At 35.5% G+C, this 17,088-nt stretch overlaps 1 protein-coding gene across 5 annotated transcripts in view; it reads right to left on the bottom strand.

The window, feature by feature from the left end:
- The window catches only part of VPS13B (vacuolar protein sorting 13 homolog B), a 308,832-nt gene that overhangs the window by 96,146 nt on the left and 195,598 nt on the right, over positions 1-17,088 (bottom strand). For all 5 annotated transcript variants that reach the window (XM_026705911.2, XM_026705908.2, XM_026705909.2 and 2 more), the window contains exons 34-36: positions 15,533-16,223; positions 10,059-10,196; positions 1,695-2,102 (exon numbers count right to left, since the gene is read on the bottom strand). In XM_026705911.2, coding sequence (XP_026561696.2) covers positions 1,695-2,102; positions 10,059-10,196; positions 15,533-16,223 — 1,237 coding nt within the window. The remainder of the gene's footprint in view (positions 1-1,694; positions 2,103-10,058; positions 10,197-15,532; positions 16,224-17,088) is intronic.

Genomic DNA, 17,088 nt, shown 5'->3' with positions numbered 1-17,088 from the left:
GAACAGTCTACTTCTTATAATAGGTCCCTGAAGATATGATCAAAAAATAGTATAAGATCACTCTTGATCAATCCAGATAAAAAACAAACCCTTCTAGAACATGACTGAATTTTATTCTCTAAATCAGCTATTCTAATTTTCTGGATTAGTCTGTTTTAAACTGGAGCAATATTCAAAATGTTTCATTAATTCTTTAGTTTTAGAAAACAAAGTGCTGTAGATCTCAGTGTCATGTGTTTATTGATGGTTCTTTGCTCTAAAGCTCTGGACCTACCCACATGCTTTTTTTGGTATGCATTCACTATTATACAGGCAAATTAAATTTTTTTAAACAATAATTTTTCAATACTAACTTTTGAATTCAAACCAACAGAAAAATATAACACTGTTATATAGTGGCTCCAAAAGTACAACCCACCATGTCCAGAAGAAATAGGACCCAAAACTGATGAGATTACCAAGTGAACAATAAAACATAATAGAAGCCATAGCCAAAACCAAGGCAAAATATTATTCCTCACATGCTTTGAGGAAAATATGTTTCTTTATCAAGATAACTTGTATTTGTTTCTGAAACTCCAAAGATATTTGCAGATTAGCTGACTACAGACTTATCTAAAGAAAAAGTGAGTCCAGCACATTCTACTTGCTTGAGAAGTAAGGCAGCCTAGAGTAGTTACATGAGTTTTCAAAAACCAGTGTCTTACTCATTAGATACATCTCAAAACACATCAAGAAAAGTATCTTTGTCAAAATAAAGGTCCTACCTCCTTCTCAGTTTCAGTAATATTTTTCCCAATCAGGAGTCTTGGGAAATTTAGCTTTAGATATATAGCTTTCAATTTCCAGTATTCCTCTGTCAATATATTTACTGCTAAAACTTGGGGGCAGGTCCCAAGTTTGGTGCCTTCCAGATGTAGTGACTTCTACTACCACATATCTGGAGGACACCAAGGCTAAAAAAGTTCATTTTGGTTACTTCCATATGTTAAGTGAAAACCTGAATGAAGTGGTCCCAAAGTAAAGTTATGTTTCCGTCCTTTAAATATATTATATTATATTATATTATATTATATTATATTATATTATATTATATTATATTATATTATATTATATTATATTATATTATATTATATTATATTATATTATATTATATTATATTATATTATATTATTATATTATATTATATTATTATATTATATTATATATTAATTATATTATATGTCATGTTATAACAATATGCTATATTTAAGGTTAATTATATATTAGTACAGATAGTCTTCAACTTACGGTCATTCATTTAATGACCATTCAAATTTACAATGGTAACGAAAAAAGCAGCTTCCAATCTGTTGTAACCTAACTGTTGCAGCATCCCTGTTGTCATGTGATCAACATTTGGATCCTTGGCAACTGACATGTATTTATGACAGTTCCAGTATCCAAGGGTCATGTCATCCCACTTGCAACCTTCCCAGGGGGCTTTCTACAAGCAAAGTCAAGGTTTTCCTAATGACTGTAATGATTCGTTTAATGATGGTGGCAAAAAAGATTATAAAATGAGGCACAATTGATTCACCACTTTACAAAGTGATGGAAGTTCCAATCCCATTTGTGGTGGTATAAATCAAGGACTACCTGTACTGTCATCAAGATTCCATTATCATAAACAAAAATAACTTAAACATTCTTACCTTTAGTCTTACAGTTCACTTTAACATTCAAATTTCCACTGAGTTTGGATAAAGATACCAACAGGCGAGGTTTAAAGGGATTTGGGCAAGTTTCCACAGAAACCATAATCTGAGTGGTATGGATAGAAAATTGCTGACAACAGGAAACACTCATCCATAGGTTTTCTTGTGGTGAAGCTTTTTCCCCTCCATAACTATGATCTTCAAAGTTGGAAATTTTATTTTTGCAACACTGGGATGCATATGTGTCATCCTTGTTTGGAACACTATCAGTTTCTGAAACATTTTCCTCCTGGGCCTCATAACCATTCTTTTGCCTTAGCCTTTTCAGAAATTGTTTTATTTGATCTAGCTTGACAAAACTGATATTGGCTTTCAGAGGCTTTGATATATCCACATTTATGTTGGCTGTGGGAAAGAGAAAGAAAGAAAGAAAGAAAGAAAATTTTAATACAGCTTTTTGCTTGTAAAAATAATCTAATCTCAAACAGCCATGGTGGTAAAATGAATGTTAATTTACAGATTTGTTAGGTAATTTATAATTGAGGTCTCTTTACTTTAGAGCAGTGTAATTAGACATCATTTAAAAGTAAATACTTTTTGTACTAATGCATAATTATTAATTATTACAAAGCACAATCCAATAACACACACAAAGAAGAGCTGGATGAAGACCTATATTCAGCTTCATGAAGACCCTGTGAGCTGTAACACATTGCAACACATGGAATTACAGAAAACAGAAATAAATTACCTTCAATGCAAACAATATTTATATGATTTCATCAAAAAGTGCACTTCAAGCCCACCGATTAACACTCATTAACACTTTCAGAAAAAATAATCCACTATTATCCACTATTATAGGCAACTTGTAGACTTCAACTCCCAGAATTCCATTTCACCATGCTGCCTGGGGAATTCTGGGAGTTGAAGTCCACAAATCTTAAAGTTTTCAGGTTTGGAGACCCTTGCATTATTACATCAAAGGCATATTTGGAGTCCATTAACAGGCAATACCAATCATTTGAAATAAACATGGAACAGAAACCAGCAAAATATACTAAGGAACCCCAAAAGCTAGTACCAAAAGAAGGTAATACAGGAGTAATTTACAAACAAAAATGCAATCAAGTATTAATATTATGAACAACACTCTGTAGGACAAACAGGCAGAAGATTAGCAGAACATATCCATGAACAAGCTGTCAGAAGACACACAACTTTACTAATCTCCTTTCATACAGATAATCTTCAGCAGAATTTCAACTGGAAAACAAGGAGAAACTTTAGAAAAAGCCAAACTGAAAAATGCAAGCAAATTCTTAGAAGCATTGTACTCTGACCAAATAGGGATTAATAAGCATATTGACTTGAATCCTGTTTATGAAATTGTCAAAATATGTAATGAAAAATTCAGCATTACAAATTCAATCCAGCCATCAGCAAAGCAAACAATGTTCCTCCCACCACACAGCAATCAATCAACCTGTACATAAACTGGAGCCATCTCATTATGAACCAAATAACCCAAACTGAACCACAATTCAACAAGCACATACACAAAAAGAATACCCTCCCAACAAGCCATCCTAATATATAGTAACTTCCCTAATTACACAGGAAGCAATCAACACACAGGTAAGACAGAATGATCACCTTAGTAGACAAATAATCAAATAAGACTTTAATCTCTTATAAAACATCTGTCTACAATTTACCATATTCAAACATACGCAAAGCAGCAAAAATAAACAAATATATAAACACATTTCATCACTGAACATCACTTCTCCAAAACTTATGTACTGGTGACATTCTATAATAGGCTAATGAAACATCTGCAATCCAAGAAGCACAAGGGACTCCTACAATGCATCAGATTGAGAAAGAAGTTTTATTTGACCTACATTTCTAAAAGATGAAGGGAGAAAAGCTACAAGTCATTTACCTCTAATCAAATTGTCAGAGAAGGACTGCAGAAGGAGTAAGACTCTCTGGTATTTGTGGATAAAGAAAGGGCTAAACTTTTTATGGAAGTAAATTAACACATTTCGAAATGACTAACCATGAACAGAATATTATGTTTGTTTGTTTGTTTATTGTATGTATGCATGTCCTGCCACAATCCAGGGCCTGGTGCTGTCAGGGCTCTGGAAGAGTTTTCCCAAAATCAGTCTAGATCTGCCCTCCTTCTTAGCTAATGTAAAAAGAAAATTATTTTGGAGAGCACTGATGTTCATGCATTTATTCCGTTGTGTTTTAATTTTTATGATGTATAGTTTCTGGGATGTTTGGCCTGGGGATTTATAGCTGTTATTTTATTAGTTTTATTGCATTAATCATACTGTAGTTTTATTTTTTATATTAAATATGTGAGCAACTGAGAAACTTGGATAAACGCAGGATATAAATACAGTAAACAAACAAACATAATGTTCTCTTCATAGTTAATCATTTGGAAATGTGCTATTTTACCTCCATAAATAATTCAGCCTTGTCTTTGTCCACAAATAGCACTGTGTCCAGAGGATCTCACTCTCTGTAAAAATCCTTGTCTGTAATGCTTGTCTGACAGTTTGATTAGAGGCAAATGCACACATTGATCATATATCTACTTTAACATGTTAATATTTACCCTCCTCAATGACACAATTTATAAAATAGTATTTTCATTCTCTCTTCGATTTATTTTATTTGTTTATATTTCTTCAATATTAGGGCTGTGCAAGTCCTTTGTAAAAGTTCACCACAATCCATGGGAATAGATAAGAAGCAGCTCCGATTAAAGCAGCTACATTTTTTCCTAGGCTTTTTGTAAGGTATTTCCAACTATCTCTTTAGTGATGTGATGTGTAGCCATTTTTCATTTTCCCCAGCAAAATACATCATTCTTAAGAATTGTGTTTAAAACCATTCCTTTCTTTCCTCCTTTTAGCTAATGGAAATCCCTCACCACAAAGGATCAGATAACTTGCAGTACTCTGAATTTACTTGGGAAAGTAAGATTAATTGTTATTTTCTTTAATTAGCAAAACATATGGTTAATGGATAATGGATACCCCTTGTGCCTATTAGCCTGTTATATATCTGTTAATATTACCATACACTTCCCTCTAGTAAGCTGATATTTAGCCTGCATCAAAAATATTCCAAGCATTCTTATTATGTGGGTCTTCTCATCAACACACCAAATGGTTTCTAAGCATTATCAAGAAAAGTCTGAAAGTCTGGTAAAATCTTAATGTGTTCAATTTCCTTTTTGAATTGCATTGTTTTAATTTAACTACTAACTTCAAAATCTCACATTTTGTTATCATCTGGGGTACATACGCTTAGAAGTGTAATTGATGGCAACAGAACTTGCTTCCAAATAAGATTTTTTTTCAGGAGAAATTCTGCGGCTTCAGTTGATGCTGTGTGATAGGCGTGTTCTTTAATGACATTTTTTAGCTCTTTGCAATAGGAAAAGTTTTGTTAATTTCTTCTTTTCTTCTTGGTCCAAATGCGAAGGCTGAAGACCTCGCTAAATCTTCTGGAAGTGCTTTTATAAAGGGAAGAATGTCAAGGTGTTCAGGAAGTTGGCAAGTAAAGACAGCTTATTTCCAGAGAACCAATTTGTTTTGGGCTTTCTAAAAAATTGGTTTCATCCTGCGTATGTCGATACATTACATACACTTTCTCTAACTGATGAGATGCACATATTCCTGGAGTAAGCCAGACTTTGATTGATTAAGTATATAGTATCCAAATGTTTATGAATACTGTATCATTAATTGGGAGGGCTACATGAAGTAGAGACTTGGTAACTCAGCCTCCCCACTTCCCTGTTTTACTAAGCAGTGATATATAAAACCTTCAATTGACTAAACTGTGATAGGCAGGTGCCATATCTATGGGTTATCTGGAAAAAACTATGCCATATGCAATATATATGATTTGAATGTAAGAAGACTAAATGGTAAAAAACAAGAATGACCTATTGAAATGAAAGTAAGAGAAAACAGTTACAGGTGCCCTGTCCATGAAACCAACAGAAGAAGGAAGGATGTAATGGATATGAATGAAAACGTTCTGATTCTGTGGAGTAGAGACGGAGCTGAGCATCATTTAAAATTCCCAATTCAGCAACATTTTTTCTAATATAAGTAAAAAAAAATTACAGATGGATAGGACTGAATAGGAGAAGAATATGAAAGGCAAAAACAATATTATGTATTATAAATACCTTAGACTGATGGAAAAAATCTTCCCACTTGAAGTCCCAAAATGCTTTTCCAAAAGGCAAGTGGAATTTCTTGGGGTTTTTTTGTCCTTGAAAATGTTTCACTTCTCGTTCAAGAAGCCTCTTCAGTTCTGACTGAAGAAGTCAGAATTGAAGAAGCTTCTTGGGTGAGAATTGAAGTTTTCAAGGAAAAAAATCAAGAAAGTCCAGTTGCCTTTTGGAAAAGCACCTTTAGAACAACCATGAAGTAGATGATTGAGAATCTCCATAGACATTCCAACTTGCAGCTTTTCCTAGAAGTGTCTTTTGCAATCAAATAAACCATATTTATTTGAGTGAATGTTTTCTCTTTGGCATAATTCACTTCCTCTGACAAAAGAATTCAGCTTTATAACTGTATCACTAGCTCAAAAAAGTATTTGTAAAAAAAGTAATGAAAAAAATAACCTTACCCAAGTACTGAAATGCTTTTGCAAATGACCCTAACTTAATCAGAAAAGTATGTACTCAGGTCAGTTCCCTTCTCGTATATCATCTCTCATTAAATTATATTTAAAAAAAAATCATTTCAAAGTTAAGCAACACCATGGTTAACAAAACTATTAAACTGGGATCAAATGAGCACATTCCTACATATATATATGATGTCATATTAGACAGCCTATAATTGAACTATCAGAAATATGATTTTTTCAAAAGAGTAACTATCTGATCTAATGCTACTTTTTCCTCCATAGACTGACTATGCTGGAAACAGGTGATCCTGCTTTCAATTACAGAGGGCTAGCATGCCAGTGTGAGGCCTGGATTAGTTCACCTTCTCACAGGGAATTTGTCTCAGTTGGGAATGGATTTATTATGGCTTCACACATGGAACGGAGCTCATGTCAACTGAGGGCAATGACATATCATATGATTCAAATTAACCTGCTGTGGACTGTTCTGCAGGGCTGAGATTGTATATTAAAATGACGACATTTTGAAACAGCTTGAAAGAAACCAGGATTGTTCAAGTGCAATGGTTCCAATTTGTTCCAACTAATCTATCACCTGCTGAAGATATTGTTGTATTGGGATTTCTGGTAGCTGCTCCTTTCCAGTTTTCTCTAAACCAGTGACCTTGCTAATGGGTACAATTGTTTCCTTTGGAGTAAAGAGGACAGAATACGTACAAAGTGCTTTTTTATGGATGTATGTTATTCATCACAAAATGCAAACAACAGAAGGGACGGAAGGGAAACCCTAGACATGCAGAGCTCATTCAGCAATCTTTTATTTCTCATTCTTAATATATTTCTCAATTGGAACTGGCTAAAGATCTACAGCAAATCACTTCAGATAGTAAATTTCAAGAAGCTTCATAATTTAATAGATGAAGCACTTTCCAAGAAAATAACGTGAATGAACAACCCTGGAACATAACAGCTTGAAAAAAATTGGATTTGTGATTAGATGTTAAATTTTATGTATCACTGACTGTTTTTGTAATATATTATGTCAAAAACTGTGATAAAATGTGTTGAAAATTCCAATACTCCCTTATTCTAGTTGTATATTTAAAAAGAAATAATACAAAAGTGTTAGTGATGGTTCACCAAAATTAAATGGCCATTTGAAATGAATTAAAATTCATGTCTAGTTGCAAATGATTCACCAGTATTACACAAAATATACAGAAATTGCTATGATAAATTAACTAATTGATTCATATTCTAAAAAATAATTCTTGGGGTATTGAAGAAGTACTGCAGTTTGACTAATGACAGAAGTTTTCTTCATTTTCCCATACAAGGCATACTCTTACACTTGGCCTAACCCTGAAATAAACTGCCAGTCTCAAATAGCAATTGCCTTCTTCCTGCAGAGATGGGATTACTCAACAAACAGCATGTTGAATATAGATTAAGGATTACATGTTCAAAAAATCCAGGAGTTTGGCTATAGAGCCAGGATGTCTATGCCAGAACTGAAGAATTGTGTCTGGCAAGTCAAACCAGGGGTGGGATTCTACCAGTTCGCACCTATTCACTAGAACTGGTTGTTAACATTCTAAGCAGTTCGGAGAACCGGTTGTTAGAAGAAATTACTGGCCTAATCCTGTAAGGAAGGCAGGAAGGGAACATTCTGGTGTTGCTTACAGAAACTGCCTCTCCATTAACCCTTATTACATTTTTGGCAGGACTAGACTTCCTGTCTCAGGAACATCTCTGGAGTTTTTTTCCCCTCCTTTGTTGGTACTTTGCTTGTGTAGAGTGACCATTTAAAGTCACTATGGCACTGAAAAAAAGTGACTTATGACCATTTTTCACACTTATGACTGTTGCAGCATCCCCACAGTCATGAGAGGCCAGGCGAGGAGATGTGTGCCTCGATGTGAGTGATATTGAGTTGGCCACACCCAGCCAATAACATGACCAAGTCACATGACCACCAAGCCACGCCCACCAACGGAGCCACTCCCACAGAACCAGTTGTTAAAAAATTTGAAGCCCACCTCTGAGTCAAACAATACGCAATCATTATATATGGGGAGCCATCAATGAAACAACTGTCACACAACTACTGGATCTACCATCACATCAAAATGGTGAAAATAGCATTGCTCTGTAAGTTTTACTCCAAGCTACTATCTTGCCTTGCATGGGTGCAATGCTGTTTTTATCATTTGCCCTACTTCTCTTCATGCAGACACCATTGAATGCCTGAGAGAACACATAATATGTGTGCGCATCATTTAGTATAACTTCAAGCAGGCAATACAAAATTTCTATTTGTTTAGTTCACTTATTGTTGACTGTGCAGTACATTGTCTTTATTATGGCTAGTGCTTATTCATGTCTTTGGTTTGAGCAATTAGAAGCATTCTCAAATATTGAAGTAATTATGCCCCATTTAACACATAATCTGGCCTTTCTATCTACAGAGGTTTTCATATGATACTGTGCTTTTGTCAAGTGTATCAAGAAATGAAATAGTTGATATAATGACAGTACTCTACTGTCTGTATAAACAACAAGGTATCATAACTGAAAGAAGGAATGTTATAAAATATATGAGCTATCTAAAGTTTCTGAATTTGGGCAGAATACAGATGGAGTTCAGATAGTTCTTGGTTAACAACCCCTCATTCAGCAATTGTTCAAAGTTGTTACAATGCTGTATGAATGATACTTATGATCTGGTTAGTATACCACTCTTGCAGTCATACAGTTGTGATCTGGATACTTGGCAACTGCTCACATTTATGATTGCAGCAATTCATGGTCACATTATCCCCATTAGCAAATCTTCTCTGCAGACTTCCCATAAGCAAAGTTAGTGGGGAAGCCTACAGGGAATGTTGTAAGTCACTCCTGCCATTTTTTTCTCCTAAGGGACCTCGTATTCTCTGTCACATTCACATTGCAACACCCTCTTTGCAGCCCATATGCACTCAGCATCACAGCACCCTATCTGCATGCTGCATGCACTCATGCAGCACTGCAGCAACCTCTCCACAATCGTCATGTGATATCACAGCAACCTCTTTATAATCCAGATGCACACCTGAATACCACAACCCTTATCCCCAACTGCATAAATGCCTCTCCAGCTTTAGGTAGTCATACAGCTCTGCAGCATTCCCTCCCCAGTCCACACATGCTTGCCATAGCACTCACACCCTCACTCCATAGTCTCTGGCCTGCTTGTGAACCTAGGACTTGCAACTTCCACCCAGCTTCCCCACTGATTTTCCTTGTGGGAAACTGCAGGAAGTCGCATGTTGTAATCACATCAGATTCTTGCTTAAGGATCTGGAAATTTTGATTAAAGCTGGCAATGAGAACTGCCAGGATTGGCCTTGCCGTAAGTGATGCATCATGTGATGTTGTACTTTATGACCACATTTTTTAACAATGGGAATTCCTGCCCCAATTACCATCGATAAGCAACTACTGCCTGTAAATAAATGGAAGATGTCTTCATTCAGCGAATACCAACTGTTAACTTAACTTTGGAAGTTGAGTTATTGTACATAATTTTAATGATAATAATGGTAAAAAGAATCTCCACACTTATGATCTATGACTGTTGCTCCAAGAAACATAATTAATAGGTTAAATTTCCAATATTATTTGACAATTGTTGGTCATTCTTACCTGGGCCATTGAGAAAGTCTTTAATCTTCAATGTTATGAGAGGAGGTGGAATACCACTCTTAGCATCTATTTCCCCTGCTACTGTCTGTAACCAGGTCTTACAGTAGTCAAGTGTGTCTGGGAGAGTCTTTCCAGGATCTACAAATGATAAGAAGACCATTTATGATATATTGTTGATTAAATCATTATCGGTATTAAAATAAGCCAAACTTTATTCTGTACATAATACTGCATCTATTTCAGGGCACATACGAATTCCGCATTACATTAATTATACATTAATAAAAAATTGATTGCCAAATATTATCATCAACAAATGTAAAAGCCATCAGGAATGGACAAATAAGCTTAGTATATCTGAAGTATATCTAGTAATTGTGCATCTAATAAGGTCTATGATCTAAATTTTATTTCTTCTAGTAATGCATTTATATTTTCTTCAGATGTCTTTAAAAATGATTTGCCCCAAAATAAAAGAAACTATAGAGATCAGAAAGCCACATGGTTCAAGATGCAATAGAGTGCTTCTATTTATGGGTTATTTGATACAGTTTATAGTTTCACTGACACTTCAATCCCTTTTTACAGCCATACTTTTGAAGTTGACTTTGGTAGCTTTTCTTCTCAGTTCTCTTTAATGGGACCTCTTTGTTGAATTCTTAATATTCCCGATTGTGACTAAAAGTTCACATTTGGTACCTCTCAGCTCTATGCCTTTCTTCACGTCTAGGACATCATATATAAGAAATCAATACTGCATAAAACCATTTAGGGGTTTTTGGCTCCTCACACTTCCTTTGGGTTTGTTTGTTTGTTTTTCTAAAGTTGATTACAGCTGAACAATAAAAGAATCTAAGTAAAGCTCAATTATGTCATATCATCTTCATGACACTTATTCCCCTTCTGTTAAATAATGGGTGTTTACCAAAAAAATTTAAAAAAGCAAAAAACTAACCATGCCCTTTGGATAATTTAAGGATTTTGCCAACCTGCATTATTCATCTCAACAGACTGTTCTCTTTTTAAGCACTCAAGCTTCAAACTTTAGCACAACCGCTTCATAATTATAGCCAGCACATGGTAACACAGTATGAGTTTTAGCACATCAAGTCTCTCTTGGAATGCATTCTTTAGTATAATCATATGATTCAGAAAACCTGGCAGGAATTGTTTTACATGAATGACAAAGGAATTTAAGGATTGTCAGTCCTATCAGCAAAGAAGAAATGGAATTTATTGTCTGACAAATGAATCCACTAAATTTGGCAATATAATTTTTAAAATTTAGGTAAGTATTTTGGTGTATAAAATCAATCTTATGTGACTTAAGCAGATTAATGCCACAGAATTAAAAAAACAAGTCCCAGTCTAATCAAACTATTATGAAAAATTAAAATTAATGGCTATGTGGAAGAACATGATGTTCTGAAAAATTGGAAATGCCTTCTGCTAAGCATATTTTTGTGTATCATTTTATGATTTAAAAAAAAGCCCACTGGGAGAGTTGGTATGGATGGAAATTGTCCATCCAGAAAAAGTGATTCTTTTTAGTTAGTTAGTTAGTTAGAGACATTATTGAGGAAGTATGTTTAAACTAAACCTTGCTTCTGTCTTTTGCAATTAAAGGATTGACTGCTTCAAGCAATCAGTAATTCATAGCTGCTTCTGGACACACTTGCCAGGGAGGAGAGAACTTCACAGGTTCTGTTAAGTGATTCCTAATATCAGAAATAACCAATCAATAGGCGAGTTGATCATGTTTGGATAAGAGCATACTTTTAGGGGCAAAAAATGAAACAATAACCCTCCCACATAACACTAGGAGAGGGAAAATAGTTAAGTGACTGTCCACATAGTCAAAATTCTGGGTTCAGTTTGGCACCTTCATTATGTGAGCAGCGTTAAACTTCTTAACTATTATTTTTGAATCTTACATTAGAAAAGAAATGGAACTGTACAAAATTTTGTCAACAATGGAAGGAAGGAAATTTCAGCCTAACAGAATTTAGCTAATTTAAATGAATTCAAGTCTCCAAGGCCAGATGAAACATGTTGCAGGGTACTGAAAGAATGTGAAAATGTGACCACAGAACCATTCTCAATACGTTTTGAAGATTAGTCAGATCCTTGAACACTGAATGAGAACAAATGTCATCCCCATCTTCAGAAAGGGGAAGGAGAAGGATATAAGCAGCAGGTTTCTGAGCCCACGGGTAGACATTTTACATTTAATAGGATCTAGGAGAGGTATATCATAAATAAAGCATGCCATGCTAACTCTACAGTATCTCTTTCTTTCATAGAATGACTTGATTAGTAGATCAGGAATGCCACAGACTGTTCTGACGCAACCTGGGTCCCAAAGAACAAACACAGACAAAGGCAGCAGCCCCCACCTTTTAAGGTTTAATAACATATTCTGTTCTGAAGGCTGCTTTCCACTAATTAGCTCTGACAAGAAAGAGACATGCCAAGTTGCTTGTCAAGGCTGCCAAAAACCCAGAGATAAGAACTAATTTACAAAATTCTCCAAACACGAACTAAGATATCCACCAGTTGAGTTTCAGAGCTTCTTTGCTGCCTGCAAAGAACGCTTTTCCAAACCTGGCTTTTATTCTCTTGAGGGAGAGGCCATTACCTTGCAGTCTTACTCCCGAGTCATCTATGCTGCTGTAATTGTTCTTTCCTCCGAGTAATCCTTCGTGCACATACACTTGGCACAGGCTCCTCGGGAACCTCCTCATCACTGCTGCCAACCCCCACAATCTCTGAAGGCAACAGTCCACTCCCTGATGGTCCTGGCCCCTCATTAGAGTCCTTGCTCTCCTCAGCCATCTGCACCTGCTGCCAGCTAACCACAACACAGACACACCTCTGGTCTTGAGCAAACTATTCAACAGAGTACCTTCTGATGCTCTTCATAAAATGGAAAAATATGGACCAGATGATGCTCCTGTTTTATGAAATTACAGTCAGCTTAATGACCACACCAAAAGAGAATTAATGTTTTTAACCTAGAGGAAAGCATAATGTGAAGTGCCACAGGCCTCTGTTCTGGGCCCTGTGATGTTCAACATTTTTTTAACCAATGACTGGGGTGAGACAGTTGAAGAGACACTTAAAAAGTTTGTAGATGACATAAAGCTAATTTTTTAGATGAAAGATAGATCGAAAAGATCTAGGCAGACTTAAGCAGTGGGCTGAAATGAATAGGATAGAATTTAACTAATGTGAAATGTGAAGTTCTGTATTTGTGTAGGAAAAAAATATAAGGCACAACTATAAGATGGGAGAGATTGGGCTTAGTAGTACAGACAGCCGTTAACTTACAACCATTTGTTTAGCAATCATTGGAAATGACTACAACACTGAAAAAAGTGACTTACAACTAGCCTTTGCATTTACAATAGTTGCAGTATCCTGGGGTCACATGATCTCTTTGACCTTACCAGCTGGTTTCTGACAAGCAAAATCAATGGGGGAAGCCCAATTCACATAATGACCATGTGGTTCACTTATCAACTGCAGTGATTTGCTTAACAACCATAGCAAAAAAGATTGCAAAATCAGATGTGATTCACTTAGCCACTTCGCTTAGCAATGTAAATTCTGTTCCAAATTGTGGTCGTATATTCAGGTCTACCCACAGTACACACAGAATGCACTTGGCTGTCCTTCTCAACAACATATGAGTTACAACGGCACTGAAAAAAATGGCTTATGACCATCCCCACAGTCACGTGATCAAAATTCAGATGCTTGGCAATTGATTCATATTTATGACAATCACTATGTCCAAGGGTCATGTGTTCACCTTTTGCCACCTTCTGACAAGCAAAGACAACGGGGAAGCCAGATTAACTTAACAACTGCAGTGTTTCACCTAACACCTGGGTCAAGAAAGATTGTAATATGAGGCAAAACTCATTTAATAAATATCTCGCTTAGCGACAGAATTTTGGGCTCAATAGTAGCCATAAGTTGAGGACTACCTCTATTTATTCTATAAAAATATGACTAAGAGGAGATATGTGAGACAGCTGTGTTTAAATATCTGAAAGATTGTCATACAGAAGAGAGAGTAGACTTACTTTCAACTGTCCAGCAATGCAGGACTAGAATCCTTTCTAAAAACTGTAGTTTCATTTCATAAGAAATGAAAATAGCTAGCTATCAGGAGGAACTTCTGGATTATATTCACTGTCAGCCAGTGGTGAATTTTCAGTCACTAGAGGTCTTCAAATAGAGGGTGGATAGTCCTTTGTCAGATATGCTCTAGTACAGGCCTGTTAAACTGGCAGCCCATGGGCCAAATATGGCCCATGCAGGCCATGCCCACCCAGGGTACACAAAGGCAAAAAACATTGTGATAAGTCACGACATGGCCTGCAATGCGAGTGGGTTTCTAGTAGAACCAACACTGAACAGAGGGATAAACTAAATGACCTCCATAGTCTTTCCAAATCTATCATTCCATGAAATCAACATCAGATGGCCATCTCTAACTTATTCCTGTGGCTGTCCATCATTTCAGAAGAGAAGTAACTCTTTTGATATGCCAGTCACAGAACCTATGAATTTGTGCATACTAAATCATTTATAGCTATTTTTATTTTTAAAAGCTATTTTATTGTGTACTTATAAGTATATAAGAAACTCATAGGAAAATTTAAGCAGAAATGAAAATTAATACTGCTAATTAAAACTGTCCTGTGAAGGTAAGGAACTTTTGTCTCAGACTACAAATGATATTGCAAAAAAACAAAAACCCCACCAAAAAACCAACCAATCTGTTTTAGAATTCTGACATATTCTGACTGATTTACATATACTACAGAACACTTTTCAGAGTGACAGGAATAATTCACTGAAGCAAATCTTATGACTGAGGAAAAAAAGATCTCTCACAGAGAAAACTTAGTAAGATAGGTTAAAGATGAGATATTGCAGCCAATTTGCCAACAACATGTTTCAGTTTAGTTCCTTTAACAGTGCCAGTTGATGTAGTGGTTAAGCCATCAGACCAGAAACTGGGAGACCGTAAGTTCTAATTCTGCCTTGGGCACAATGCCATCTGGGTGAGCATGGCCCAGTCATCCTCTTTCATACCTAAGAAGCAGGCAAACTGCTGCTGAAATCTTGCAAGAAAACTGCAGGGACTTGTCCAGCAGTCAAGACTGAAGGGGGAAAAATAGTGTAGAGATTATCAAGCCTGTCAGATATTATAGAGGGAACAGGAAACCAACATGAAAATGTTAGAACATTTTAAAAAACTGTAGAACAACTGTATTCTGTTGCTTTTTTTGGTGTTTTTGTAATGTTAGTGAATCAAATTATGCAGCCAATAAAATCAGTTCAAGCTATTGAATATATAACCTCACATTTATCTAGAATAAATAAACTTTTTTTGTTCACACCTGAATAAAAAAATTAGGTAGTGAATCTATGACCTTAAGGATAGAAAATGATCTTACCTGTACACTTGTAATCTGATGCGACACCTTTGAGGACAGCATCAAACACTGATATTTCCACTCTTTGTTTTCTATGATGACAGCTTAAGATAAAAGATGGTTGAGATACAACAAGGTGTAAAAATGGCTCTAACTGCAAGTCTCCAGTTCCTCTGCGACCAGGTTGCCGGACAATAGTTACTCCCAAGGCTTGTCTAGCAGATGATCTTGTAGAAGCATGGAGACTTTCCAGAGATATAAGGCCTGATTTTTTCCCAGAGGGCAATGAACGGTTGCAGTTTAGAAGATCATCTGCTGTTACTGATGAAAAACCTGCTTTGTCAGATTTCTTGCAATCATCAACTGCCTCTGGAAGGTTTAATGAACTTTTGATGGTTTTTTCACCCTCTTTTTGATCTTCCTGTGATTTTGATTTAAGTAAAGTAGTACATGAATAAGTCATGAAGGAGAATCGGCTGGCAGTAATAAAAATGTCAAATGGAATAAAATTCAGGTTCTTCACTATAGAAGACTGTCGGGAAGGTTGGGCAATGCGATGTTGGCTGGTGCCGCTATGTTGTTCTATTTGGACTATTCTAATTTTAACACTGTCACTGCCAATGCCACTGTCCTGGGCTCCACTATAACGTGAAGATGTTTCAGCTGTACCTCCATCAGATGTATCCATCTTCTTCTGTTCCTGTTTGAAAACCTGGAAAGGAAAACGCTGTTTCATAAAATTGCCAAAAGATCCCAAAGATTTCCATTCCTATTAAACATTAAACAATTGCTATATAAACAAAAAAATCAAGCCAGATAAATTTATGTAAAAAAGAAAAGTTTACTAAGTGAACTTTTAAAGCCGAAAATCATTTCTGAAAACTCATCAGGTGTCTAGTCCAGAGAAAATGATGATTCATAATGACATGTTGGGAGAAAGATGTAGCATGAAGAAAATATTTCTAAGCTCAAATCATTTTTATTCAGATGCTGTAAAGATACAATGTCAGCTAATTTCCAAGATACAGTAATTGAGAATCAAGTAACTAAAGAAATTAAACTGTTTTAAGCATTTAGATTTAAATAAAATTAAAATCTTGCTATTGTGTTTTCTTACGATATTGAAAAAGGGCACAATATCAATTTCATAAATCAAAGCTGGCATGATTTATTAGAGGGGAATATCAACCTCATAATTGTTTTCTGTTTCAATATTGCATTAGATAAAACACTATAATACCCTTAAAATAAATTTGATCTTATAGATTTTGTGTTTGTTGAATAGAATCTTTTGCTAGAAACTCAAGGTCCTCTAACTGGATCATATGCAAATGTATCTTTGTGAGGTAAAACACTGCAGATAAAGTAGCCAGCAGAGCTACAAAAAAAGGATCTGTCCAATGAAAACAATATCATATTTTTCATGTCAGATGCATGTAGGCAAACGATAAAGAAATATTACTTTGCTAGCCACTGTGCTACTTTAACATTTGAAAACAATTTTATGTTCCTTAACATCTAAGGATAACTTAATATTTGCTGAAAATCTAATTTTTAAAAATTAAATGCTGGATAAT

This window comes from Pseudonaja textilis, chromosome 3 (genome assembly GCF_049901715.1).
Source record: "Pseudonaja textilis isolate UNSWEBS1 chromosome 3, rPseTex1.2, whole genome shotgun sequence".
Taxonomy (NCBI): Eukaryota; Metazoa; Chordata; class Lepidosauria; order Squamata; family Elapidae; genus Pseudonaja; species Pseudonaja textilis.
The sequence above is the reverse complement of the archived record's forward strand: the minus strand, read 5'-3'. Positions and strand labels throughout refer to the sequence as shown.